Source organism: Zootoca vivipara, chromosome 6 (assembly GCF_963506605.1).
Source record: "Zootoca vivipara chromosome 6, rZooViv1.1, whole genome shotgun sequence".
Taxonomy (NCBI): Eukaryota; Metazoa; Chordata; class Lepidosauria; order Squamata; family Lacertidae; genus Zootoca; species Zootoca vivipara.
In genome coordinates, this window is record NC_083281.1 from 46,910,748 (window position 1) to 46,936,830 (window position 26,083).

At 42.5% G+C, this 26,083-nt stretch overlaps 1 protein-coding gene across 6 annotated transcripts in view; it reads left to right on the plus strand.

The window, feature by feature from the left end:
* The window catches only part of GARRE1 (granule associated Rac and RHOG effector 1), a 59,509-nt gene extending 40,087 nt beyond the window's left edge, over positions 1 to 19,422 (plus strand). For all 6 annotated transcript variants that reach the window (XM_035118656.2, XM_035118657.2, XM_035118655.2 and 3 more), the window contains 12 exons: positions 1,965 to 2,171; positions 3,027 to 3,167; positions 3,474 to 3,569; positions 3,686 to 3,847; positions 5,755 to 5,913; positions 8,634 to 8,731; positions 8,871 to 8,996; positions 13,001 to 14,049; positions 15,515 to 15,680; positions 16,525 to 16,659; positions 18,005 to 18,083; positions 19,025 to 19,422. In XM_035118656.2, coding sequence (XP_034974547.2) covers positions 1,965 to 2,171; positions 3,027 to 3,167; positions 3,474 to 3,569; positions 3,686 to 3,847; positions 5,755 to 5,913; positions 8,634 to 8,731; positions 8,871 to 8,996; positions 13,001 to 14,049; positions 15,515 to 15,680; positions 16,525 to 16,659; positions 18,005 to 18,083; positions 19,025 to 19,333 — 2,727 coding nt within the window. In that variant the 3' untranslated portion in view covers positions 19,334 to 19,422. The remainder of the gene's footprint in view (positions 1 to 1,964; positions 2,172 to 3,026; positions 3,168 to 3,473; positions 3,570 to 3,685; positions 3,848 to 5,754; positions 5,914 to 8,633; positions 8,732 to 8,870; positions 8,997 to 13,000; positions 14,050 to 15,514; positions 15,681 to 16,524; positions 16,660 to 18,004; positions 18,084 to 19,024) is intronic.
* Positions 19,423 to 26,083: the final 6,661 nt, after the last annotated feature.

The window sequence follows — 26,083 nt, forward strand, 5'->3', positions numbered from 1 at the left end:
GGGGCTGCATGGCATGTTATAAAATTTTCAGGTACACAATATCAGTACTGCCTGTTCCCAGAATGCACAGCACAAAGTTTAAAGCAAGCACTATACCAGTATGCTGCAGGAACCCAGGCCCCAGGATACATCCACTGCTTACACATGGAGCCAAAAATGTATGTGATCTAACACATGTGTCACAATTCAGATTGTGTAACAGATAAATGAAAGTGGCCCTGGGATGGAAAAGAAGCAGAGAGAATCTCATCCTAGTTATATATTGTTACATTATAAAACACTCAATGGACACTTTAGCTGGTGTCCACAAACCTGCTTTGTTCAGCAGCACAGGAACACAGAAATCTGCCTGGTACTGAGTCAGACCATTGCATATAGCTCAGTATTATACTGACTGAGAGCAGCTTCCCAGCATTTTAGACAGGGGAGACTCCTAGCCCTATACAGTATCCCTGCCTCTGAGTTCTTGCTTGTGCTGCAGTTTGGTGGAGGTGAGAAGCAGCAGCAGTTTCTTCCATTTGTTGATTATGTTATCCAGGCTTTTGTGTAAATGTGAGAACAACTCCCTTCACTAGTGTTAGGTGTGGATGGTGAACACAGAGGCTGGCTCTTAAGTCATACCAGTCTACACTGCCACTGCCACCCCCCACCCCCACCCCCTTAGTTATAATGTTTTAGAAAGGGAACCAACACAGTAGATTTGAATTTGTATCACTTTTTAGAGTTGTACTTTCTTCAATCTTGCAAAATAGTCTTCATTACTTCATTACTGCAAAATGTGTTCTTGCTGTTTGCCTTAACCAGTGGCCCCCCAGAAGAAAGCAGCTTTTCTGTTGCAGTGTGCTCTAGAGTATCATCAGTTTCAACTTTTAAAATAAGCTTTACTAATAATTTGAGACAAGTAGCCCTTGGCCTAAATAAACTGAATTCTGTAAGAACCCAGAATCAGAGTGTCATTCTTTCTGTAAGAATCGTATTGACAGGCTTAACCATTGCAAGTTTGTGTGTGTGCACTAGCTGAATACTTCTTAAAATAAGGAAACTGCACTGGAGAGGCCAGTCGGCATACCTAAACTGTTCAGTTTAAACTTTGTACAAAGAGGGGAAATGATCGAATCATAAAGGAATGTTGAAGGGAGACTAGATGGAATGGGCAGGGAGGGGGAGACACTGCCACCAGCAGTTCTGCTTAAGTAGATTTAGCTGTTAGCATTTTGACAAACTCAGCCAGTAAATGAATTTATTAAAAGGGGAAACGTATTCTAAAAAGAAGTCACATATCTATTTGCCTTGCAATACTTATTTAAATTTATTTAAAGCATTTTTATCCCCCTCTTCAGCCGAAACAGGCTCCAGAGCAAGTTACAGTTATCAGTGATAATACAGTCTCTATCCTTGGGTTTACACTCTAAAAGGCACAAAAGGAAAAGGAATGGGGGGGGGAGAACAAGCTCTTAATTACAGAGTACTGTAATTTACTGGTCTTTTAGATGGAAGGGGCCATGCAGGCCTATGTCTCCCTCTCCTATAGCCTGATGGAACGGCTGCTTGTGCATGCTACATACTACAAAAATGAGGCAAACAAATGTACTTTACTGCAGTTATTGTGTATAGTGCATTTAACCACAGAATTCTCAAAACACTGGGTTGTAGCCAACTAAGTTATACTCAGAGTAGACCCATTGAAATTAATGGACATGACTAACTTAGGTCATTGTGTGGGAGGAGTAGCAACTCACTTAGATCCCTCAATATGCCACACAGGATGGAGCATTCAGTGTAAGTAACCAGTGCTTCATTTTGTGCTTTTATTCATTTGTAGATTAGATATAGGGTAATAATGTATTTATATGAATGTCAATCAGATATTTTCACGTGGGAAAATTTAGTTCAAACACCAAACCACACTTACAAATAACTGAATGGAAGAATATCCTTTTGTTTTTGTTTTTTCATTTTCATAGGTACTTGGACGATGTTTCTTGACAGTGATGCAGGTTCATTTTCAGTTTTTATCCCAAGCATTGCAGAAGGTCCAACCAGTGGCTCATTCATGTTTTACGGAAGCTGTAGCTCAGGAAAGAAAGAATTCTAATATGGCTGAGACATCCAGTGCAAGTCCCACAATTGAGCTAGAAGAAGCTGTGCGGTCATGGAGAGGGGCGGCTGAGGTAAAGATGTAATTGTTGTGTTGCTGGATCTGGTCAACAGTCCAAAATTCAGTGTTCTTTCTCCACCCAGGTGCTGCTAGGTAGCTCCCAAGAATAGCCTATTTATTTATATTTCATAAAAAACCGTACACTGCTTGATTGTAAGAAAAAACTTCAAAGCAGCTTTAAAAAAAACTCAAGGGCTTGACAGTGGTAACATACATTTAGTTCTGGCAAAGTGGCTTTACTTTTCATAGTGATGGTAACTTGCAGCCTGTTCGTTGGTAATCTCTTGGTTTCTAAAACTACCAAAAGACTGAAGAATTCTACAGAAAATCAGGCCTTTGGCCACAGAATGATAAGCTATAGGATCCAGCAAGCCACCATGAGGTTGTGAGTATAATGTATTCCGTAAAGTCAAGTGGGGTATCTAGCTGCATTAGGGAATGTGCATATATTGGTTGAATTGTGTACATTCTCCTACCTTCATGCATAATTCCCAGCTTACACTCATCTTAACATTTATATGTATTTTTAATCTGTAATTATTTGTTAATTTAATTAAAGTAATCCACACACACACACAGCTCTCCATCCCACCTGAACAGTAGTGCTGGCTACCATAATGAGGGTTTGTTAATGAGTTTGTTTAAAAGATTGCAGTTCCCCTGCTGTGTCTCCCCCTGCAATAAAAAAATCAGTCATACAAATCTGATGATTAAATTGAGAACTTCAACTAAATTCTGAAGCTAGATTAAATAACCCACTTCCCTTCCTGATTGCTTTCACCATAGTAACTGTGGGGCTTAAAAGTTTATTTTGCCACTTTTGAGCCACTGCTATTTGTCTTAGCCATTTTTTGTGTCCTCTTTGAAGGCTACATCACGGCTACGAGAAAGGGGTTGTGATGGCTGTTTGGCTGGAATCGAGGTCCAGCAACTCTTCTGCTCCCAGAGTGTGGCAATTCCTGAGCACCAGCTAAAAGAATTGAACTTGAAAATAGACAGTGCTTTGCAGGTTAGTTATATCTTTATATCAACGTTTGGGTGAGTATGGAATAAAATATGTAGGGCAGTCTGAGGACTTAAGTAGGGTTGCTGCTGAGCAAGTCCTTTTTAATGAGAGCTTCCGTGCCAACAGCAGAGACTGCTGACATTCTGGAAGCTTTACCTGCCCCTCAGTTAAGGGAGGGTGTGATTGATCATGGGGAAGATGTTATTTTCTCTCTTCTTTTAGGTTAGCAAGGTTTTGTGATGATATTGGATGGTGGTTGTTTTAAATTTAGGTATGTGATTCATTAAACATATATCTATTTAATATCAGGCGTATAAAGCTGCATTGGAAAGTTTGGGTCACTGTGAATATGCGATGAAGGCTGGCTTCCACTTGAACCCAAAATCTATTGAAGCCAGTTTGCAGGTAACCCCCCCCCCCCCCAAATCTTTTTCCAGCAAAGATGTTTACTGTAGATAAAGCTGAATTGCTTACATATGGATTTTCCCCTGACACATTGCTTTGGTGTTCTGTCTCTAAAGGGGTGTTGCAGTGATGCTGAAGCCCAGCAGACTGGCCGGAGACAGACCCCTTCTCAACCCATTCAGTGTGAGCTCCCCACAGTTCCTGTTCAGATAGGTGCCCACTTCCTAAAAGGAATATCCTTTAATGAGTCTGCGGCAGATAACCTGAAGCTCAAAACGGTAAGTACCCTAAATCTGTATCAAACCCAGTAATATTTTCTTTGTTGGTAGCAAGCTCCGTGTTGATAGATTGCATGCAAAGCAAGCATTTTAAACCTTGTGCTACTTTAGTAAGTTTATTCAGGAAATAATTACTGTAGTGTTTCGGTATTTAAAAGATATTGGATTGCAAGAGAAACCATGGTACAAAAGCTAATGGTCACATTCGGCCAATTGTAGCCCTTCTGGTTGAAAGGACTAACAGCCCCAGTGGTGCATCTTTTCTGCTTTGTGTCTTGTTTCCTTAAAGCTTACTGGTAGCATTCTCCAAAAGTTAGAGGCAGTTTTCTTAAATGATCCTTCTTCCCCTCCACATGCTGACTTGTTTTGTGTATACATGTTGACTCTGCTTGTCATGAAGTGCCTCCTCACTTCTGTCTGAAGAGGTGAAGAGAGACAGAAGACAGATCCTCACATATGGCCACAACCAAGAGCAAAGTCTCTCCTTGCAAAGTTTTACGCTGCTGTAACTATGATGATGATGTTGGAACAGTCTTGTTGCACTGGAGTTACCTGTTCCAGAGCATCTAGTTCTTTGTCAGCCACATTTTTTGCAGTGTATGGAATGGATTGGCCTGGTTTAATATGGAAAGAAATCGGCCACAGCTCAGTGGCTTAAAAAAAGGGAACAGTGATTCATGATAGAGGATTTGGGCCACTATTTGGTGCAAGAGGTTTCCTGCAAAGATATGTTTTGAACCTTAGCTTCAAACAGGATTGTCCTAATTTTGTATCTTTTGCATCATGTATTAAACAGCTTGCAGTCTAGGTTATTTTATTTATTTTATTTTACTATCGTTTTATCCCTCCTTACAGACAGTTGTCTTCCAAAATGACTTACATTGGTTTTAAAAAGAGTTGGTATGTCTTATTGGACTTACAAAGGCACACTCAATGGAAGGGAAGTGGAGAGATAGTGTAGGAAGGAGGCCAGTTCTTTAAGGCCAAAAGGAAGTGGGTGAGCTATTTATAACCAGTTGGGGCCAGGATGACCTTCCCTTGTTCTTCTCTTGAATAACATTTGGTGACTCTTGTTCCTTTGGCCGATGGTTGGGACCAGTGTCTCCTTTCCATTTGCTTCTGCAGTCCCAGGACAATTGGCAGCGGGACCCAAATATTCTTTCTGGCAGGGAGGGAGACACAATTTTTTTCTCCTCACTGGCTGAGACCAGGCTACTCTCCCCTCATAATGATGTCCTTTCTGGGGGTTGCGGAGAAGCAACCTCCCAAGGGCCTTGGCCAATGGCAGTGGCCAGAGTGTGGTGCTTTCAACTCTGAAATTCTTGAGCAAGCTGATAGTTGGGTTAAGATTTGATTTGATTCTCATATGAAGTTTTAAAAATACGCATACATATTTTAACTCTGTGAACATCTAAGCCTCCATTCTCCAATATGTGGCATGTACCATGCATATTAAGAATCCATGCATCTGATGAAGTGGACAATAATCCATTAAAACCTATTCCATAATTTTTTTAAAAAAATTTTTTAGAGTGCCACAGCATTCCACATATTCTCATGCTGCTTCTAATAAACCATTGGAACCCCAGCCCTGGTTGCTGTGTGTTTCCTCCTGAATTCAGGGAATCTACACAGATATAGTATGAAACAGATACATCACCATTGGAATGAGGGTGCTGGTGACCACTGGAAACGGCAGGTGCAGGGGGAAGTGTTGGGCTTGGACCGTCATAATTTGAACAACACTGATTTAAGTAATAACTGCAGTCATCAGTATTTATGTAAGGTGTTTATATATGGCTTAATTACCAAAGTGCATGCAGGCATGGTGGGGGGAGTGGGGAAAGGGTATCATGACTTGCTTGCTTCCTGCATAGCAATCTTGTTTTGTGTTCTTGTTTTTGCAGCACACGATGATACAACTAATTAAAGAAGCTGGCTGCCATAATGGAGTGACCCCAAGGGATGACTCTCCTGTGACTGAAGTGCTGAACCAAGTTTGCCCTTCTACATGGCGGGGCGCCTGTAAAACGGCTGTACAGTTGTTGTTTGGCCAAGCTGGGCTGGTAAGTAGCCATGAGTGCACAAGTGTTTATTTTAGAATACTTAAATAGTTCTGTACAGCTCCAAGCATATCTCAGGGCAGCTTCCAAAATATTTGCCCAATATAATCTCGTTCAAGCATAATTTAAGAAACAAAATAGTGTGTTAATCGATTTGGTGCCAAGATTATTCAGGCAGTCTTTCCTGCCCTCATCCTTGGTCTTCTCTGGTGCTGCCAGGTAGTGAGTCTGATTTGGTGCTCTAAGTCAAGGCAGTTGGGTCAAACACCTGGAGCTCACTTAGCTCAGCCCATTATCGTGAGGGGGCATGTCTGCTGGCAGCCTCCCATTGGCAAGGTGGCAGCTCCCATTGAGGCCCTCTAGAGCCAGGTAGTGGTATTGAGCAGTTGGAGCATACTCAGCTCATGGATGGAAACCATCTTCCTTTGCCAGCGGTTTCCAGGTGGAAGGTCTTCTGAGGCAAGGGAGTCAAGCTAAACAGCTATGTGAGGAGAGTAAAAAGAAGGGGAAAGCTGACATGCGGCAAATATAATTTAGTTCTGAAAAACGTATGGGTCATCATTTATATGTTGGAACCTGTACCAGATGGTTGCAGTGTAGAGTGCTTTGTTTTGTATGCCAGTGAGTCACCTGTGTCCTTTTCCAGGATACCCCATTCCATACCTCCTCCTTCCCCATCTGTTTTCCTCCTCCTAACAGTCAGTATCCCATGGCCACTGAGAACAACCAACTCATGTTGGGCGTTTTTCATCCCCATCCCCGATAGACTTTTGTACATTTACAAACGTTGGGGTTTGCCCCAGCATGCTGATTCCTTCCTCTTGTGCATGGATGGTGCATATTTGGCTCCATACAGATCCACACTCAATATTTGTATATAAGATGATGCTATTAATTAACCAGCTTCTCCGTGATCCCTTTTGTTTTGGGGAACTTATATTCCACAAAGTAAAATGTTCCCAACCTGAAGTTCATTGTTTGCATATTTGCCTGTGTGGAATCACACAAATTACTATCTCCATCTACCTTACTGCACAAGATCTTTGACTCCAATGAATAAGAGGCATTGCAAGGTTTGGGTAGTTTTTCTTTGCCTGCTCAGTCTCAAAGTAACTCTGGTCACTGTAACCAAGAGCTGAGTTGTTGTAGCAACTGGAGTGTTAGGTTTAGATTCAGGGGGGAAATGCCACTCAGAGCTCCTTGGAGGAAGGTATAACATAACCAATAAAACAAGTGTTTGAGATTTGAAATTGTTGCCTTTGTGTAGAAGAAAATGAGAAATACCAGTGCTTGGTTGAATAAGAAGGAATAAGTGCAAGTAGGGCCTTAGTTGTAGTACTGGGTGGTTTGCCTCCAGGGGTACCAAGCTAAGAAAGTTAGCTGCTTCACCTGCGGAGATAATTGCAGTGTGTTCTTTTGCTGTCTTTCTGAGAAGAAATCCATGTTGATGGGAAGTCGAGGAAATGGCACCCCAAATAGTGCTGCTGTTGCTGCTGCTGCTACTACTACTACTGTGCAACAATTATGATTTCTTTTAAACTGGAATTTCCCATTTTAAAAACACTGCCTGTCCAGACTCTTAAGAAATCTGCTCTTGCCCTCAGTCTTCTCATTCACATTTTTGATATGTGATGTTGGCCCAAGTCATGTGATAATGTGACAAGAGCAGGGACTTTAGTTGGACAGAAACTGCCACAGACTCCTCTTTTTTGCTGGATAGAAACAGTGATATCTGCATGTTTATGTTCTACTTGCATTGCTTCTAATTTGGTGTACCGATGAGACATTATCTTCCGTTGTTTAGATTGTCCTCTAGGTGGGTGTGATGGAGGAAACATCTGTAAAGCCAGAACAATGGGAGTCGGGAGTCATTTCCCAGGCTGGGCGTGAGAAATGGCTGTACTGTGAGATTAGCTTGTTTAGATAAATGAAACACAAGGAGTTGGTAACGTGCTTCCTCATCCGTTGAAATGCTGTCAGCATATACTACAACGCCACTTTGAAATCCTGAATATTGAGTGGTATATAACTACCTGAAAATATGGAAAATAAATACCATTGATATATACACTCTCACAAGTGAACTTTCAAGATCTCAAGGCTTCATTGGGTATGGAGGAGAGCCTTTAAATGTATGGGCATTGTGCAGGCAGTGTTTCCACTAGATCATAGAACAGGACTTCTGAACTCTGCATTTCTCTATTGTTCTTTTTGAGGCCTCAGTTTCCCTGTCCTATGATGATAGCAAGGAAGCTGTTCCTTTTTATAACATTCCAAATTTTGCAGCACCTTAACTGTCCAGAAAGATTGCAGGATAATCTTATTGTGAAAACTTGTTTTATAATCATAGGTGGTAAATTGTGAGGGTAGAACTATAAAATGGTTTACTAGATATCAAGTAGTTGCACCCTCCCAAAAGGAGGACAAAAGGAAAGGCCCAGATCATGTGCAGCTGAAAAATCTTTAGATAAGCCTTCCTCTTTTTAGTTAACAGTGGCCTTTTCAGATGTTACACTGTAGGATTTATCAGAGTAAATGTGAAACGATTCTTCTACACCCACGCACCCCAATTAAAATTCCCTACACATGCCCCTCTTGCTTGCTTAGTGGTTGAATGCTGTAGACTGATGTCCAGCCCCTGCAGCAGTGGGGTGGTGCTTTTGCTAGTTTTAAGGAGTGACGTTTTACTCTTATCGCTTACTGCTTTTTTTCTTCTTGAACAGGTCGTTGTGGATACTGCGCAGATTGAAAACAAAGAAGCATATGCACCACAAATCAGTTTAGAAGGTTCCAGAATTGTGGTTCAAGTCCCATCAACATGGTAATTATGTCTTACTACTTCGGAAAACTTGGGCAAGCTTTAAATAAACAAATACAGTACTGTAAATAGGGACATTAATTTTTGGTATGAAAGTGAGTGTTGTTGACAGGAGGTTTGTTATTAAAAATTGTTTCCTTAGGTGCCTGAAAGAAGATCCTGCAACAATGTCTCTGCTGCAGAGAAGCCTGGATCCAGAGAAGACTTTGGGACTGGTGGATGTGCTTTATACTGCAGTGTTTGACCTAAATCGTTGGAAGGAGGGAAGGTAGGTATGATTTGTGCTGCACTCTTACCACATAAGGGTTATGCTAGATGATGCCTCATTCAGGAACACTTGATCACATGTAACAAGAGAAGATGGCAATGACAAGTTTCAGCCAAGGCTACCAGGTCTTAATTTTGAATGCTAAGTAGTGGGAATGTACTGGTAGCAATACCTGGGCATAGCTGGGCATCTGCTGAAGCCCCACTGCCTCAAGGGGACTGAGCTGGGGCCCCTCACCTCACAGTTCCAGTGGGTAGATAGGAAGCTGCCATTTTGACATTCTCACAATTCCCCAGAGTGACATATTGTTGGGCATTGTGGGAACAAACAAAAAAAGAGAAGCAGATTGCATGGCTGCTGCCTGCCACCACTGATAAGGCTGCAAAGGGGAGGCCGTGTGAGATTCAGATGGCACCAGGAACTGGATGGCACTTCACCAGAGGTATTAACCTTACTTGTGGGTACAGAGCAAAGCTGCTGCAAAACTTTGTAATGGTGAAATGCTTCTTCTTGTTAGTATGTGCTCACAAAAAGCAGCTATAATGTGAGCAGAAGGCCAGAGCAAATCTGAGAAATTTGCCTTGTTACTAGACTGAGTAGGGTAAAGATGAGTATGCATAGTGCAGTTCTCTTTACTTTTTAAAGGATAATCCCCTGACCGTCTCTTTTTCAAAGGAAGGAAGGCAGATCAGGGGAACTGGAAAATTTAGGATGATCAGTGGCTGGAAATAGTTCCATCAGATTGCCAAATAAATTATAAGCACCTGGAGGAAAATGAGGTCAGTCCATACCTAGATGCGTTTAAGCTCAGATCTTAAGACCTGACCATCAGCATGTAGTGAGTTCAATGGACTTTGATGCAAGCTCTTTAGGTAATTGAGAAATATGGCCTGTAAAATAATTGGTGAGACTAGATACACAACTTGCCTGAAAGGCAGTATCCAGTCATAAACTGGAAAGAGGCAATGTTAAAACCATTAATTACTTACATAAAATACTGAAGGTTACACAAAAAATTAAAAAGTGGGTGATCTTGCTATTTTTAGGATAATCTGATTGCTAGTACCCTAGCAGAATACACTGATCTCCAACACCATATAGCAACATTCTTCACCAGACACACCTTTTAGATTACCACCTCTCTAGCCCTCAGTCCTAGGCTGAGGCATAGCTCAATAACCAGTGATACCAAATGTCTAAGAACAGGCCTAAATACCTTATCCAGACAGTTATCAGTAAAACAGGAAAGTCTGGTGGCCATGTAAGAGGAAACAGCATTTTATTTACCACCAGACTTTACAAACTTCAGCAACAACAGCAAACGTTTTGCCATTTTTTAAAAAACCACAATTGTCTAAAACAGTGGAGTAGGATAATGGGGCAAGCACTGCTTGTCTTGCTCCCTTCTGCTTCTGCTAAATTCCTTCACCACCATTTTGCCCACAAAGCTAGCTTTGACTAAACATTTGCTTCTCTTTGCCACCCCATTATTGATTGCCCATCACCTCTCATAATGTTGAATCCAAGCAAGCAACACCCTCTCACAATGGAAAACTGAGGGAACTCCCCTCCCCAAGCATCAACCTTTTCTGGGAACTAATCAAAAACATAATAATCTCACCCCTATGAACAGGGGAGCTGCCTGTATTCCCTGTTGTTGCCTTACCTCCTTTACATCACGTGACTATAGACCCAACAGGCTGGGTGGCTAATGTGTCCTCCTGGCATGGATGGAAGTTGAGCACTGAGCATGCTGCATTGTTTAAACAAAACATTTTCTCAGTTTACTTGGCTGTATTGTGCTGTTTTCATAGATAGGTCCATGTTTAGAAGTAGCACTGGGCGATATATCAATATATCGCCCAGGATGGGTTTGGAGGGGGGGGGAGAGATCGCAATGATATCTTCACTCAGCGGTATATTGCTGGTGAAACAGTCACTGTTTTTGAGTCCCTCTGCCTGCAGCACCCAGTGCACTGAGGAAGAAACAAACTAGCCGGGAGCTGGAGGCAGAGGGACTCAAGCAGCGGGAGTTTCACCAGCAATATACCCCTGGTGAAACTTCCATTGCACTCTGCCCTAGCAGAGGAAGAAACAAGCTGCATTGGTGAGTAGAAGCAGTATCGGGGCTGCTCAGCTGGGAAGCCTGCCCTTTCCAGCTGAGAGAGCCCTGACCCTGCTCCTGCTCGTACGAGAGTAGGAGTGGGATCAGGGCTGCAGCCTTGCTTGGCTACTGTCTGGCTGCCTTGTCTGGGAGGGTGTGCTGCGCCTTTCCTCCCAGAAAAACAAAGCCCACCCTTCCGGTAGAAGGCAGCCAGGCGGCATAGGGGCTCTATGATGCTGCTGGCAGGCCCAGCGCTCTCCAGCAGCCCCTTTCCACCAGGCGTGAATAGGGTGGCTTTGCGCCCTATTCATGGTAGGTCACCTGCCCCCATGCCACCAAACAGTCTGACCAAGGAGCCCCAAGGTCCTTGCTGCTCTAGCAGGAGTGGCAGGGACACCGGGGCTGGCTCCACTTAGGGCAGGAGCCTTCCCCCCCCCCCAAGCTCAGCAGCAGACTGGGGCCAGCTGTATTGGCCACTGCCTGCAAGGCGCTGAAGTGAAAGTGCCTCAGCTCCCAGTGAGAGCTGCGGCAGTTTCATCCAACACCTCGCAGGCTGGGGCCAATGCAGCTTTTTACAACATCACGGTTTATCGCCAAACCTTGATATTTGGCTGGCAATATACTGTGATTTTGAGAACCCAACATCACCCAGCCCTATTCAGAAGCTTAATATTACCCGGACAGATTAATAGTGGTTCATTTCTTGAGGCAACATTTATTTATTTATTCAAGTATTTATAATCCACACTTGTATAACAAGGCAGGATACAACATACTAGAGTACAATAAGGTTAGTAAAAACATAATTAAGATCAATAAATACTTAACACTCTTATATCTTATTATGAAAAAAAAGCTAAGTTATGGGGCAGCTCACACATATCAGTAACAAATAAAAAAAAATTATCCACAGTTTTGTGAATGCTTTGATTTTTCCTTAGCTTGGTTAACCTTTTATACTGGAGGTTGCTACATCTGGCTCACAAAGTATTTTGTGCCTCCCCTCAGATTTGTCTTTTTTTTTTTTTAATGACTGCTGCTATGGGTCCCCCTGCTCTAATGCCATGACACCAAAACTTTGTTGTGGCATCTTCTAAGATCCCAAATTTTTCCATTTCAAAAAATAAACATTTTTTCCTACATTACCACTTACATAGGTCCCCTGCTTTGATACGATGGGTAGTATTCAACTAAGTTTTACTCACAGTAGACTCATGGAAATTAATGAGGTCCATTATTTTCAGTAGGTCTAAACCAGGCATCCCCAAACTGCGGCCCTCCAGATGTTTTGGCCTACAACTCCCATGATCCCTAGCTAACAGGACCAGCGGTCGGGGATGATGGGAAATGTAGTCCAAAACATCTGGAGGGCCGAAGTTTGGAGATGCCTGGTCTAAACTGAGTACAACTTACTTGAATGCCACTTCAAAGACCCCCACTACCCCTATGTCAATTTTTTTTAAAAAAAGTTATTGATGATGATGATGTTGCTGCTTTTTTAAAATTTGTTTAATGACTGCTTCCATAGGTACTCCACTGTGATGTCAAAAGGTTTTTGTGGGGTCCCCCTGCTAAAATTTGTCATTTTAAAAGTCATCTTACTGGCCACTCTTGCAGGCCCTGCTGTGATTTTGTAATATCAAAAGTTTTGTGACCTTTTTCAAAAAACAGAATGACTCCTTTGTTCGCTCCCACTTTGATAAACAGACTTCAGAGTGTGTTGACCATGGGTCAGTGCAACTCCCAACTCAAAAATGGTTAGACACCCCTGTTTTATACATTATCGTGCTTTTCAACACCTCCAGATTGCATGCCTTAGTCCTAATTATTGTAAAGTTGTTTTGAAGTTGGTGAATGTTTCTTTTTTTGCCTGAAACAGAGGGTTCTTTTTGTTAAACAGAGAGCAGGCTTTGCCGTGTATTCAGATCCAGCTTCAGCGTGAGATCTGTGACTTCGGGGGTCACATTGACTTACCATCTGGAAATGGAAGCAAATCGACGGGTGGATTGCAAAGGACTTTCTCGAAGTTGACTTCACGTTTTACAAAGAAAACATCCTGTTCCAGTTCAAGCAGCAGTGGAAGTTACTCCATTCCTAGTACACCTTCCAAAAACCTTTTCATAGCTAACAACTCAGAGGATAAAGCAAAAATGCCCAACAATATGGATGCCCGATTGCAGAGTATTCTGAACATTGGTAACTTCCCCAGGGCTGTTGAGTCGGCCCAGACAATGGCGCAGAGTGGAAGCCATCAGATTGTTAATGGGTTCCTCCTTGACAGGCGTAATGGCAGCAAAGCAGATGACAGCAAGGATGCCAAAGGCATGAATTTACCAACCGACCAAGAAATGCAGGAGGTCATAGATTTCCTCTCTGGTTTCAACATGGGCAAATCCCAGCAGACCTCACCACTGGTGAAAAGAAGAAACTCGGTTGCATCGTCTTCAGCAGCAGCAGAGCAGAAGCCAGCTACTGTGCCACAACAGTCCCAGTCTTCGTCTCACACGCCTTTGCACCATCTCCAGCAAGGGTTGCCACAGCAACAGCAGCAGCAGCAGCAGCCACAAAAGCCCCAGCAGCAGCAGCAGCAGCAGCAGCAGCAAATGCATTACTATCAGCACCTGCTGCAGCCCATTGGGTCGCAGCAGCAGCAGCAGCAGCAGCAGCAGCAGCGTCCACCTGGCAAGTGGCCAACCAATTCCAGCCAGCCATCAGCCCAGACTGTTGGTCCAGGGTTGTCTCATATGCCTCAGTGGAGCAGTCAGGCCTTTCCTGACCTGAGCTCTGACCTGTATAGTTTGGGTCTTGTGAACAGTTACATGGACAATGTGATGTCGGAGATGCTGGGGCAGAAGCAGCAAGGACCTAGAAACAACACGTGGCCAAACCGTGACCAAAGTGATGGAATCTTTGGGATGTTGGGAGAGTTTCTACCTTTTGATCCTGCAGGTGTGTGCATGTTAAGTAAATGCAACCTTCTACTACCACATGTTCATTGAGTAATGTGTCTGAATGTGTTGAATGCTGCCCATCTGTAGACACAAACCATTTGCGTCTTCTGAGGGTGATGGGAAAGATTATAGGATTACAAGAGCAAAAACAACAGCGGGGGTTACCTTTTTAAAAAGTCTGCCAAATATTGGGTGAGGAAAGATAGTTTTTGAGGGCAGTAATTTTCGAAAATTTCATCTTACTGATAATCTTACTGTTTATTATTTTTGTAAACTGCTTTGAAGTTTTCTACAATCAAGTGTATAAATTTTATGAAATACACAAATATCTTAATTTAGTGGGTGGGACCCATGTCCAGATCTTCAAACAGTTGACGAGTCACAATGAATTTCCCTACTGCATCCTACCCTGACCTCCCAGATGTGTTCTGTGGGGTGGGTAAAAAGGGAAAGTGTGCTCCCTACACCTCCTCTCACTGCCACTTGCTGCCTTCTAGCTCACTCAAGCCCTGTTCCCAAGGTAGCACAATTTAGCCATCCTGCTAGTCAAGTTTTGTTCAACTTAAGAGGATTGAACAAATTTGCCTTGCTGAGGTTTTTCAAAGCATGTTGGGTAGAGGGGGAACATTCCTTTGGACAAAGTCATCTTAACATCAGGATTTTTGTGCCTCTTAATTTCTTGGATCTGCTTCCTTCAGACATTCTTTAGTCTGTTCATCTTTATGATGCAGAGCAGTCTCTCTTAGCAATAGCAATGCTAAGCATTGCAATAGCAATGACTTTCTGAAATTAGTTTCCCCAAAGGTTTGATGGGCTGCCAAGTTGATATGTGGAGATGATGGACTTACATGTGAATATACATGGGCAGCTTTTTGGCTCCATGTTGTTGGAGACCCTGAGGCAATGACTGACCTAACAGGGGAGGAGAGGCATGACCTGGCTCTTCCTTTGGGTTGTCTCCCTTACTTGTATTCTTCATTTGTTTGATCCTCCTCTTGATTTAAGCGTACTGAATGGATTTCAGTAGTATTGATCTGTCTTCCTATCTGATGTGCATTCTAAAATAGGATCTAAGCAGATAGATAGATTAGATAGATAGATAGATAGATAGATAGATAGATAGATAGATAGATAGCCAGGCACACAGACAAATCATTTCTTGGGCTTCCACTGTGCATGATGTCACCACCACCTCTCTAATCTGCTGGTGGCTACAGTGTTGGGGATTTATGTAGCATATTTTGCCTGTCCCCACATAAATCGCTCCCTGGTGAAGTTCTTAATTTTCAGCACTTCAACAGGCATTCCCAACCACTGACTAGCTTCCATTGTGTTTGTATGCATGTGTACACATTCACATATTCTCTCTGTTTGTCTGTCTTAGGGATAGATGGCAGATCATTTCAATGGAAATAGCCAAGTGTGTCAATAGTTGACTGTCAGGTTTCTTTTTTTACTCCCAGTTGGCTCTGATCCAGAGTTTGCTCGTTATGTGGCTGGGGTCAGTCAGGCCATGCAACAAAAAAGGCAAGCCCAGCACTTCCGTCGCCCCAGCAACACACGTAGCAACTGGCCTCATCCTGATGACCCGCACAGAACCTGGCCTTTCCCAGAGTATTTCACAGAAGGGTAAGCAGCTACCTGTGGCACCCCTGTGTACGTCCAGCTTTGCAAGCAGCTGTAAAATACAGTAAATTAGGGATTTTTGCTGCATCAGTTATATATCTTGTTTAGACATGCCTACCCATATGCTTAGAAAGTTGAGGTAATTTTAATCTGTTTTAGTATTCAAACTTTTGTATGTTTTAAAGTATATTTGTGAATTTTTCTCAATTTTATTTTAACTTTTTGTAAACCACTTTGAGCATTTATTTATTTTTACCATCAAGTAGTGTATAGTACCGTGTTTCTCATATTATAAGACACGTCTTATATTTATTTTTTCCTCAAAAAAACACACTATGGCTTATTTTCAAGGGATGTCTTATTTTTTTTTCCTCCTCCTGCCGCGGCCGGCATTGCTGCTGTGCCTATCACTATGTCTTATTTTCGGGGTATGGCTTATATTCCTTGAATGCTTAAAAATCCTGCTATGGCTTATTTTATGGGTATGTCTTAAAATATGAGAAACAGGGTAGCTGGAGTCCACAACCTCTGCAGGACACCACCTTGGCTGCCCCTGCAGTAATGCCAGTTTTAAAGGGTTGTTAAGTGAATATGTACCGGGTCCTTAGAGGGGATATGTATTCCATATGCAGTGCCTGAACAAGCTATGGGATAAATGCTGTAAGATGCTGCTGGATTTGTCAGTTTAGTCTTATTTTAGTGTTAGCGTTCATAGAGATTTTTCTTCTTGCCCTATGAAGGTTCAGTAATGTTTAAGAGCAACTAGGGTGGTGAGCCACCCTGCCACTGCTCACATCTCTACTGTTTGTCTCTCTTTTTCTTGATTGCTTCCCTGCTCTCATCTCAGGGAGATGGCAAGCAGCTGGTCAGGTACTCAGGGCGACTCTGCCAGTTCCAGTGATGAGACTTCCTCAGCCAATGGAGACAGTCTGTTTTCCATGTTCTCAGGGCCAGATATTGTTGCTGCAGTCAAGCAAAGAAGGTGAGTTGAATTCTTGGCAAAGCAGAAGGCAGAATCTTTGGTTTTGCTAGTGGATAAAGATTTTGCCACCTTAACTTGCAAGGGTCAGGCTGTTCCAAAACTTTCCTGTGCCAAGTGTGAGTCACAAGGCCAAGCTAGTTTTGGAAATAAGAAAGAAATCTGAACTACTCTTGGCTGTCTTGCAACCTACGTTTTGTTTCTCCTTTAATGTTGCCTGAGCTTGCAGTTGTCTCAGCCCTTTGAAAGAAGCAAGAAAAGAAACCAGAGCCCAGAGGGTTTGGGAAATATGCTATAATCTTCCATTTCTGGCTGTGGTTCTGACTACTTTTCCCTTAATTTGTCTTGTGGGATTTATTCCTGCTCATTAGTACGTGCCTGCATTGGTGGAAGCTAGGAAAGCCACATGTGTTAAGTCTCTGCTATAGTGGCAGGCATGCTCTATTATTATTATTATTATTATTATTATTATTATTATTAGAGAGAAAGGAATAGTAATAGACATGTGGCAAACAGATGTTTGAAAATGCATATGTGGATTGTCTGTGGCTCCCTCTTGAGCACACCAAGCAGCAAGCACCAGATTTGTGGCTGTGAAATCACCATGAAGCTAATAAAAGTGCCTAGTGACAGAAAAGAGGATCCACAATTGAAAGTCCAGTTAATCAGTCCTGCTGATTGAAGAACAAGAAAGCTGGTGTCGAGTAGAGAAGGCAGACTTCTCTCAACAAGGCCAATGTCACACAGTTTTGACAACAGCATGCCTGGCGTTGAGTCCATGTTCATAAATACTATTCCTCTGAAAACCAGATGCTGCTGAGGCAGGGCTGCTACTGTCAAGGGAGGTCTGTAGCCTTGGTGTCCTGCTTGAAGGCTTCCCCAAGGCATAAGCCAAGCTATTCTTAGGGACAGGAACCCTGTGGTCCCTAATGAATAGTGATTGTGACCATCCTATGGCTATTTGAGCAGGACTGACAATTAAATATTAAGTGTTGCAAAGGTACAAAACCCTGCTTTGGTGCAATATCAGAAGCACTGGTCCGCAGTTTTTATTGGCTGCAATATGGCCTAGCTGCTCCTGTTCCATGGACTTCTGTCTGCCTTGTAGGCTAGGTGACTGAAAGTTTACTTTAATCCATAAACCTTTAATTGCCATGAAAGTAGCGGGTTAGATGGAATGGCCCTTAGTACAAGTGTACTTCAATTGTAAGACTCCCATTGCCCTCTACAGTATTTTGACCATGGAAATACAGCATAATGTGTTGTCGGGAATTGAATTTTTTCTCATTTAAGACCCTGCCATGGCACTAACAGACCATTTCCTCTCATTGGATAAATGTTTCCACAGGAAACACAGCAGTGGGGAGCAAGACCCGAGCACACTTCCTTCCCCACCACTCCTTACTACAGTGGATGATCATAGTCAGGCAAGTATCAGGCTGAATAGTGCCTCTTTTTGGGTGGCTAATGGTGGAGGGGGCCTCTTTGATGGGATTCCAGGAGGCTTTTCTTTTTTTAAAAAAAATCCCTCAGTAAAAATGCTCCCTTAATTCAGCCCAGTTTTAAATACCGTAGTCAATTTCACTATATTTACAGATTTTAAGGCCAACAAAACTGCACCGCTTTATTTTTTTATTATAGACAACTGAATATGCTCCATGGAATTTATTGCAGACTCCAAAATGTTTCACTTTTACTTTGATCTTAGGGGGTGTAGATCCATTGGAGATGCATTTCCCCCCTCCCCTTCCCTGAAATCCAGATCATATTTGGGCTGCTGGGAGAACTTCCCAGGTGAAGTTCTGTGTGGTGATTGATGTAGGAGGGCCTTGACCCCAACAGGCTGCCAAGCAACATGGCTGGGTGGCTCTTCCTCCTTCCCAAGGGAGTGCTTTTGGAGTGTTGCAGAAATGGCAGAGGTGGCACTAACTGCAATAATAGTCCAAGTTCTAACCAGGGTAGGAGAAGGAACTGTGGGAGAGTTTCTTCTTCATTGCTCCCCTCCCATCTGTAAGAGACAAGAATACTGGCTCTTCCTGTTCCTGGATTCTGTGGCTTTAGTGCTCTCTAGGGAAGGCACTGGAGGTGGGGCTATGAGTGGGCCCCTTATGTGTGCTGTTGGTCCAGGACGTAGTGGTTTACATGGGACAAAGTTAAACTGCTCCAGTAGGCTTTCTGGAGATGCCCCAGGAGTTAAATAATCAGTGGGACAGGTTATCTTGCACTCTGATAATGTTTCTGTGTGACTGTCATTCACTCATTTGGAAGAAAGTGGTTTACTAAGGAACATTTGCAGCAGGGCCAGAAATGGTTCCTGGCAGTGGATGTGCAGGAAGGAAGCTCATATGTTGTTGTTGGTCTCTTGCAGGACAACAAAACCAAAACCTGGCCTCCGAAAGCTCCTTGGCAGCACACACTGCCCAGTCAAAACATGTCTTTGTACCAGATGAGCAGCCCTGCCAGCCAGTGGAATGACACCATGCAGATCCTGCAGTCACCCGTTTGGTCCACAGCCAATGATTGCACACCATCAACAGGGATTTCCTCCACTTTTGCCTATGCGCAGCAGCAGCAGCAATCGCCGCCGCCGCCATCTCAGCACAAACCGTTGAATAAGGGCTTTAAACCTTTTCCAGTCAAGCACGAACGCAGACCATCTTACATGCATCAGTACTGACGGCTTTTTCTAGCAAGAGATGCCGCAGAGGACCAAAGTCTTTGATGTGACAAACATTTGCTTTGTTTTACAGTTGTGCGGTGGTGGCTGTCTCTTCTGGTGGTTCTGTGGAGTGACAGCTTCTAGTGGTGATTCTCTCTCTCCCTGTAGAGTGCTGAGCAAATGGTGCCAAGGTGTTACATGTACACACAACAGCCCTAAACTGTGATGCTTTCAAAACCTATATGGACTACCCTGCTAACAAACTGCTACATTATTACCACAGAAAACACTGTATTTTATAGCTATTTTTTCATATAGATTTATAGTTACCATTTCTTGCTAAAACAAATTTGAGTACATTTTTAAGCAAATTTAGCAGTTTTGCTCAACACTCCTTTTCTTTAGATTTCTAATTGACAAGGTAAAAAGTCTTCACTCCGGTGACATCAGCTGCTGTAGCTTTTTTAATGCATCAGTTGTTAATGTGCCACACAAGCTCCTGGTCACAACAGTGGTGCACAGGCAACTGCAAAAAGCTTTTTCCAGTTATTTGCTTCATGCAAAAATAGCTGGAATCACTCCAGCCCAGGTAACTTGTGACATAACTTAATGGGCACAATCCACCTGTAACCTGAGCTCAAGATCCATAAAGTAGTTTGGGGTGGATTGTGTTCATCTGTGGCTGACACTACATTAGAATACACAATTTGATACTTTTACATTTGGCCAAAGGCATTATCCATACAGTGCTCCTTAAATGTATGAAATAATAGTTAAGACTACTTGCAAATATTTAAAGTCTTATTTCAATGCTAGACTTAGTGTGTAAAAACATGAGCTGGCTCAGAAGAGAGAACTTAAAAACACTATTTTTTTGTAGTGCTAATGATTAAAGTAACTACTTTTAGTCAATATGTGCCATTAAATAAATGAACCTGTGGAATTAGGAAATAACCTTCCAACCAAAGTGGATCTGGGGGAATGACTGGTGCTTAAATTGAAAAAAGGTAAATATGTATAGTTATCCCATTGTATATTAATTGAGGTGAGAGAAGTCTTTATAAAAACCTATTTAAATTTTCATATTTCATCTTTGAAAGAGTAATTATAAACCACAATATTTTCTGGTATAAAGGTTTTTGACAGTATTAATATTATTTTTATATTTTCTTAAGTCATATCATTCTAATACATTGACAAGTAAAATGGGTTATTAGTTATAAATGCATATAGTTTTTTGATGAAGATAAAAGCACATTTAAGTTCCCATTTTCTACAAACGAAGTACATGTGTATATTAAAGATACCAAATTATATATAAATATATATAAATAAAATACACAACACTAAACGTTGGGGTGGGCAGAGTCGAGGAACCCCTCCCCCGCCTTCTGCTTGTGTGGTGATGGGCCATCTTGGCAGGCCCAGAATGTTACTATTTGTGCTGGTTGAAGATGCCAATGTTGCCTGTATTTATGATATTGTCACCATGTTTCCTCAAAAACCCACCCTTACCATGTTTACAGAGTTGTTTGCTGTGCATAACTTTAGTCATGTGCTTTGCACAATCAGTGTGGCTTCTGTCTGTAAATTGTTAATGTTTTGTACCTTCTGCTAAAAATGTTGGTGAATTTAACAAGTGGGATTTTTTTTGTTTTTTTAGTTTCCTGAAGTACACCATTGAAAACTTATATTGGACCCTACAATCTATTGCAGTTGTATGCCACAATGATTTCAGGTCAAAGTACAGATGTTTGTTGCATTGACGTTTCCTACAGAGCATCTAAACTGCAATTGCAAATGAGTGGTAAATACAAGCACTGGCAGTTTCTAAAATTGGAGTGAATTGTGGAAATACAGGTGTGTCAGTTTCTGTCTAGTAGGTGCTACATCATCCTCTGCTTCCAATTATGCTGAACACTGGTAATTTTCTCAAGTTGTTTGCACTTGGCAACCAAATGTTGCCATGTGACGTTTCACACTGCCAAGTGCATGGGGTTTGGTGCTTAGTTAACTTACCCTTATTGCAGTACTTCTGTGAATAGCTAATGCTTTGGAACTGGAATTGTACATTTTGTATTTTAATTTTAAAGCTCCTGTAAGTAAAAATAACCTTATTTGCTTTATTAAAGATATACCTTTAATAGTAGGTTATATCTTGTTAAAATAAGGTTTCTGCTGAAGATAATGAGCACTGTCAAGCTGCAAGTTAATTTCAGTGGAGCTTTCCTTGCTAGCCCCCAAATTACAACATTCACACAAATAGATACATGCTCTGAGCTGAAATACCCCAAAGTCTGTCCCACTTTGAGGATAAGGCATGATTGTGGAATTACTGAAAAAAATGGCACATTCACTCTAGATGCAGCTGGATCGTGGTTGGTATATGAGGGTCTTGTGCGTGTGATAGGGAGAGAAAATCCAAAGTCTTATTGGACAGAGGAAGGCCCCTTGGAAGGAACTCTTGAATCCTTGCCTTGCAAAAGCAGGCACCATCCCTTTGATTCAGTACTAATACCCAACACTTGGTCATCTCTGTGTAGTCTTCCTCAACCTGGTGACTACAGCTTCCAACATCCCTTCCTATTGGCTGTGTTGGCTCGGGCCTATGGGACTTGGAGACCCATATGGCTGGAACACACCAGGCTGCAGAAGGCTGCTCTGGAGCTTAGAAGAGCCTTGCAGTACAGAAACAAATACCTTGCTCCTAGATGCCTCCAGGGCAGGAACAGAGTGCTCTCCAGCTCTTTTCCCACTACTGCCAAGACAGCATGATAGAGAACACTGTCTAGATTTGCGGGGGGGGGGGGGGGGAATAAAGCCTCATAAAGACTGTTATATTATCTCACTTTTGAACCCTCATTCTTTTACATATTTACAAAAATGAGGCTTTTGTGCCTTAAAACATTGCTGCATTTGTGAAGTTCCCTCTGCTTGACACACAACCGATCCCCCCCCCCGTGCCATTAAGGATTAAGTACTTGGTTGAATTTCTCACAAGCATGTGGGTTCCAGCCTGCTATCATAGTGTAACTTTGATACCAGTGATTTTCATTCAGGTGCCTCTTTCAGTGTTAACTTACCAATTATGAAGTCATAAGCAAGGAGCATGTATTCACAATGCCACATGAAACCACAAGTCCTGCTCTGATGTGGGTGTAGAACTGGTGTGGGATCATGTGCAGAGGTCATTGGAAACATCACCTACACCATTCCAAAATCAATTTTCTTTGTTGAGCTAGCCCTTAGATTTTGGTACCTAGGCCAAGCCAGCCTCGGTCCCTAGCATCATCTATGCTTACAGCAGGCACAGGCAAACTTGGCCCTCCAGATGCTTTAGAACTACAACTCCCACCATCCCTAGCTAACAGGACCAGTGGTCAGGGATGATGGGAATTGTAGTCCAAAACATCTGGAGGGCCAGGTTTGGCCATCCCTGGCTTACAGTCTTAATACTACTGAGTGTATAGGGTATTAAATACATGCTATGTGGACACATTTTCTGAATGGAAATGTATCTGGATTCCTAACCCAAGCTTTACTACCTAGCAGACATTGTGTATATTGTCTATAGGTCTCACCCAGCCTGTCTCATCCAGATGTTTTGGACTAGAACTCTCAACTCCAGCCAGATCACATGGGCTGGCTGGGACTGATAAGATGGCATTCAGTTGAGAGGCTGCCCCCTAGGCATTGGTAACTAGTGTGCTTGGTACCAGAACTATAGCTGGTCCCATAATGCAACAGCACAAATAGTGAGGGACAGGAATATACATGATTGCAAGAACAGCTGTCTAGAAATAGTGTGGCAAAGCTTTTTCAGATGTCGGACCTGGAGCAGGAAGAATAAGTCTCTGCTTCAGGAAGGAAAATTTTGACCAGCATTGATGAGTATCTACAACTCCTTCTGTTGACACTTCGAAGTCTAACTGCCTCATTCAAGGCTTGGTATGGGCTCTCTATATCCTCAAATCCTATCCAACCTGTCCTGTGTAGCATCTTGTACTGATGTTTCACTTAAGTATGTGGGCATCTATACCACTTAAGTTCCATACCATGTAAGCAGTAAATGTCTTACCTCACGAATTCTGTTCATTTAAGTCAGGCATCCCCAAACTGCGGCCCTCCAGATGTTTTGGCCTACAACTCCCATGCTCTCTAGCTAAGAGGACCAGTGGTCAGGGATGATGGGAATTGTAGTCCAAAACATCTGGAGGGCCGAAGTTTGGGGATGCCTGATTTAAATCTTCGCTTTCCACCATCTTTCTGCCCTTGTCCTCATCCAGATTTAACAGACTTGCGACAAATAGTCTTGGTTTTATTATTAGAAAATTCATGATTCAAAATGGCAGAATGTCCTTTGATCCCACTGCCTTAACTAGTCAGGAACTATTGTCTACTTGCTTCACTCTGCTTTAGAACAGGTCTGATTGCTCAGCTACAATACAGCATTCTGCCTGGGGTACCTCACTGCATTATCAGGTGCAATCGATGTGAATTTCTCTGTAGTTATCTTAGCAGCAGTTCCAGTAAGTAATGTTTAAAGTTAGAAAGAACATTGAAAATGTATGTTTTAAGTTACAATACCTGGGTCTGCTTCACTTGCAGGATACCAAATGATATGGAATTGCTGAAAAGAGTGCATTCATTCTAGATGCAGCTGTTGTATGGCTGTATCCTACAGCTGTGCTGCAAAGAACTGCATAGCTGTCATGGACAGCCTCCCAGGGCCCCAAGGCCAGTGGCAGAGGCTAGACAATGCCTACCTTCATCTCAGATAGGATTAACAGGTGCTTTGCCTCTGGCTTCAGTGTGTTGTGTAGTGGCCTTCATTGTAAGTTGGGAGTAAAAACAATTTCTAACGTGAAACCCCTTTGTATCAATATGCTTTTATTTGTTACCATAGACTGGAAACATAACTTAGAAACTTTTAGTTAATAAGCATGGTTGGGGGAGAGCTCCCATTTTATACTACTCCTGGTCCAAGAGGGCAGGGGTCCATTCCATCAGCAGTGCAAATGTAGTAGGAGATGCTTTGCACCACCAGCTTCAGTGATAGAACAAGCTGCTGTTACTACTTCACATCAACTCACTATGCTCCTTTTACATTATATAGCTCTAGGTTTCGTCTTTCTTTTAAAAAAGGAGAGAAATCCCCCACGCAAACAGTCCTCTTTTACAATTAAGTGTGCTCTGACAGCAGCTACTTTGCCTAGTCAGAGGAGATAGCTGGGGCTACAGCAAACAAGGAAAGAAGTTTTAAGCAATAATAAAAGTGAGCTATAAACTGAGCAAGCAAACTCTGGGTGTTTCTGACAGTAAGAGCTGTTTGACAGTGGAATAGACCCATGGGAGGTTATGGGCTCTCCTTCCTTAGATATTTTAAAGCAGAGGTTGGATGGCCATCTGTTAGGGATGCTTTAGTTGAGATTTCTGCATTGCAGGGGGTTGGACTTGATGACTCTTGAGGTACCTTCCAACTCTACAATTCTATGATTCTAAGTGAAAAGCAGCAATGCACCAGCTCCTTTGCATCTGTGGTGAGAGCAGTTGTGGTGCTCTTTCATCACTCATTCAGAAAGTGAGAAAGTGTTATTACTGAGGCAATCTTACCCAACCTGCAGCCTTTCAGACAGTTTGAACTTCAACTCCCATGAACCCTGGGTAGCACAGCTATATTGTCTGGAGCCAATGAGTTTTAGTCCAAAACACCTGCAGGGCACTGGCTGGGGAAAACAACTCATGCTAAGCTACGAAACCAGCTATACTTTCCCTAAGAATCCATGGGGGGGAAACTCAGTTCACTGCCGATAATCTTTCAGAAAGTACTAGCAAGAAACTTTTAAAACATTGCTAGAACATTAGCAGTGCAGGAGGGAAAGAAAAGAATATTTCATAAAAGCACACAGAACTATGGAGATACAGATTGATCTGAAAATATTAAGTGGTTCAAGACAGCTAGTTGAAATAACTATTATTTCCTCTACTGCATGTATGTATCAGGATCAGTATGGTTTTTACTACAGAAATGAAGGAATACACATTAAAGTAACCAAAGCTTAGTAGTGCCCTTTACGGGTGATAATGTTTTAATTCCATACAAATAAGAGGCAAAAGGAGGTGTTTTGTCGGTAGGCATGTGACAATTCTCTCCTCCAAGCACTAACAGGTAACTGCATACATCACCACACTGATACAATCTCTTGCTCTTTTCACCATATCTGGAATAAGGTTTTAATGTAAAAATGTTAAGTACCCCTTCTTTACCAACCTCCTTCATGGGTCACGGGGCTAGAATGTAATGTCACCTGGAGAACTGATGCTCTGCGGCATTGGCAAATGTTGATAATAATACCCATCAACCTTGACCCTTTAAGCAGTGACATTGTAGCTGAAGCAATATGCCAGGGTCCCCAAACTAAGGCCCGGGGGCCAGATGCGGCCCAATTGCCTTCTAAATCCGGCCCGCGGATTTTTACATGAGTAGAATGTGTCCTTTTATTTAAAATGCATCTCTGGGTTATATGTGGGGCATAGGAATTCGTTCATATATTTTTTAAAAATACAGTCCGGCCCCCCACAAGGTCTGAGGAACAGTGGACCGGCCCCCTGCTGAAAAAGTTTGCTGACCCATGCAATATGCAGTGCACTATGTCATTTTTCCTTTTGCACCCAAGGTGGGGGTAAAGCAAATGGCATTTACTAGTTGCTGCCAAAGAGGATGAAATTAAGGCAGGAATGTGTTCTGTTAAGGATGCACAATTCAGC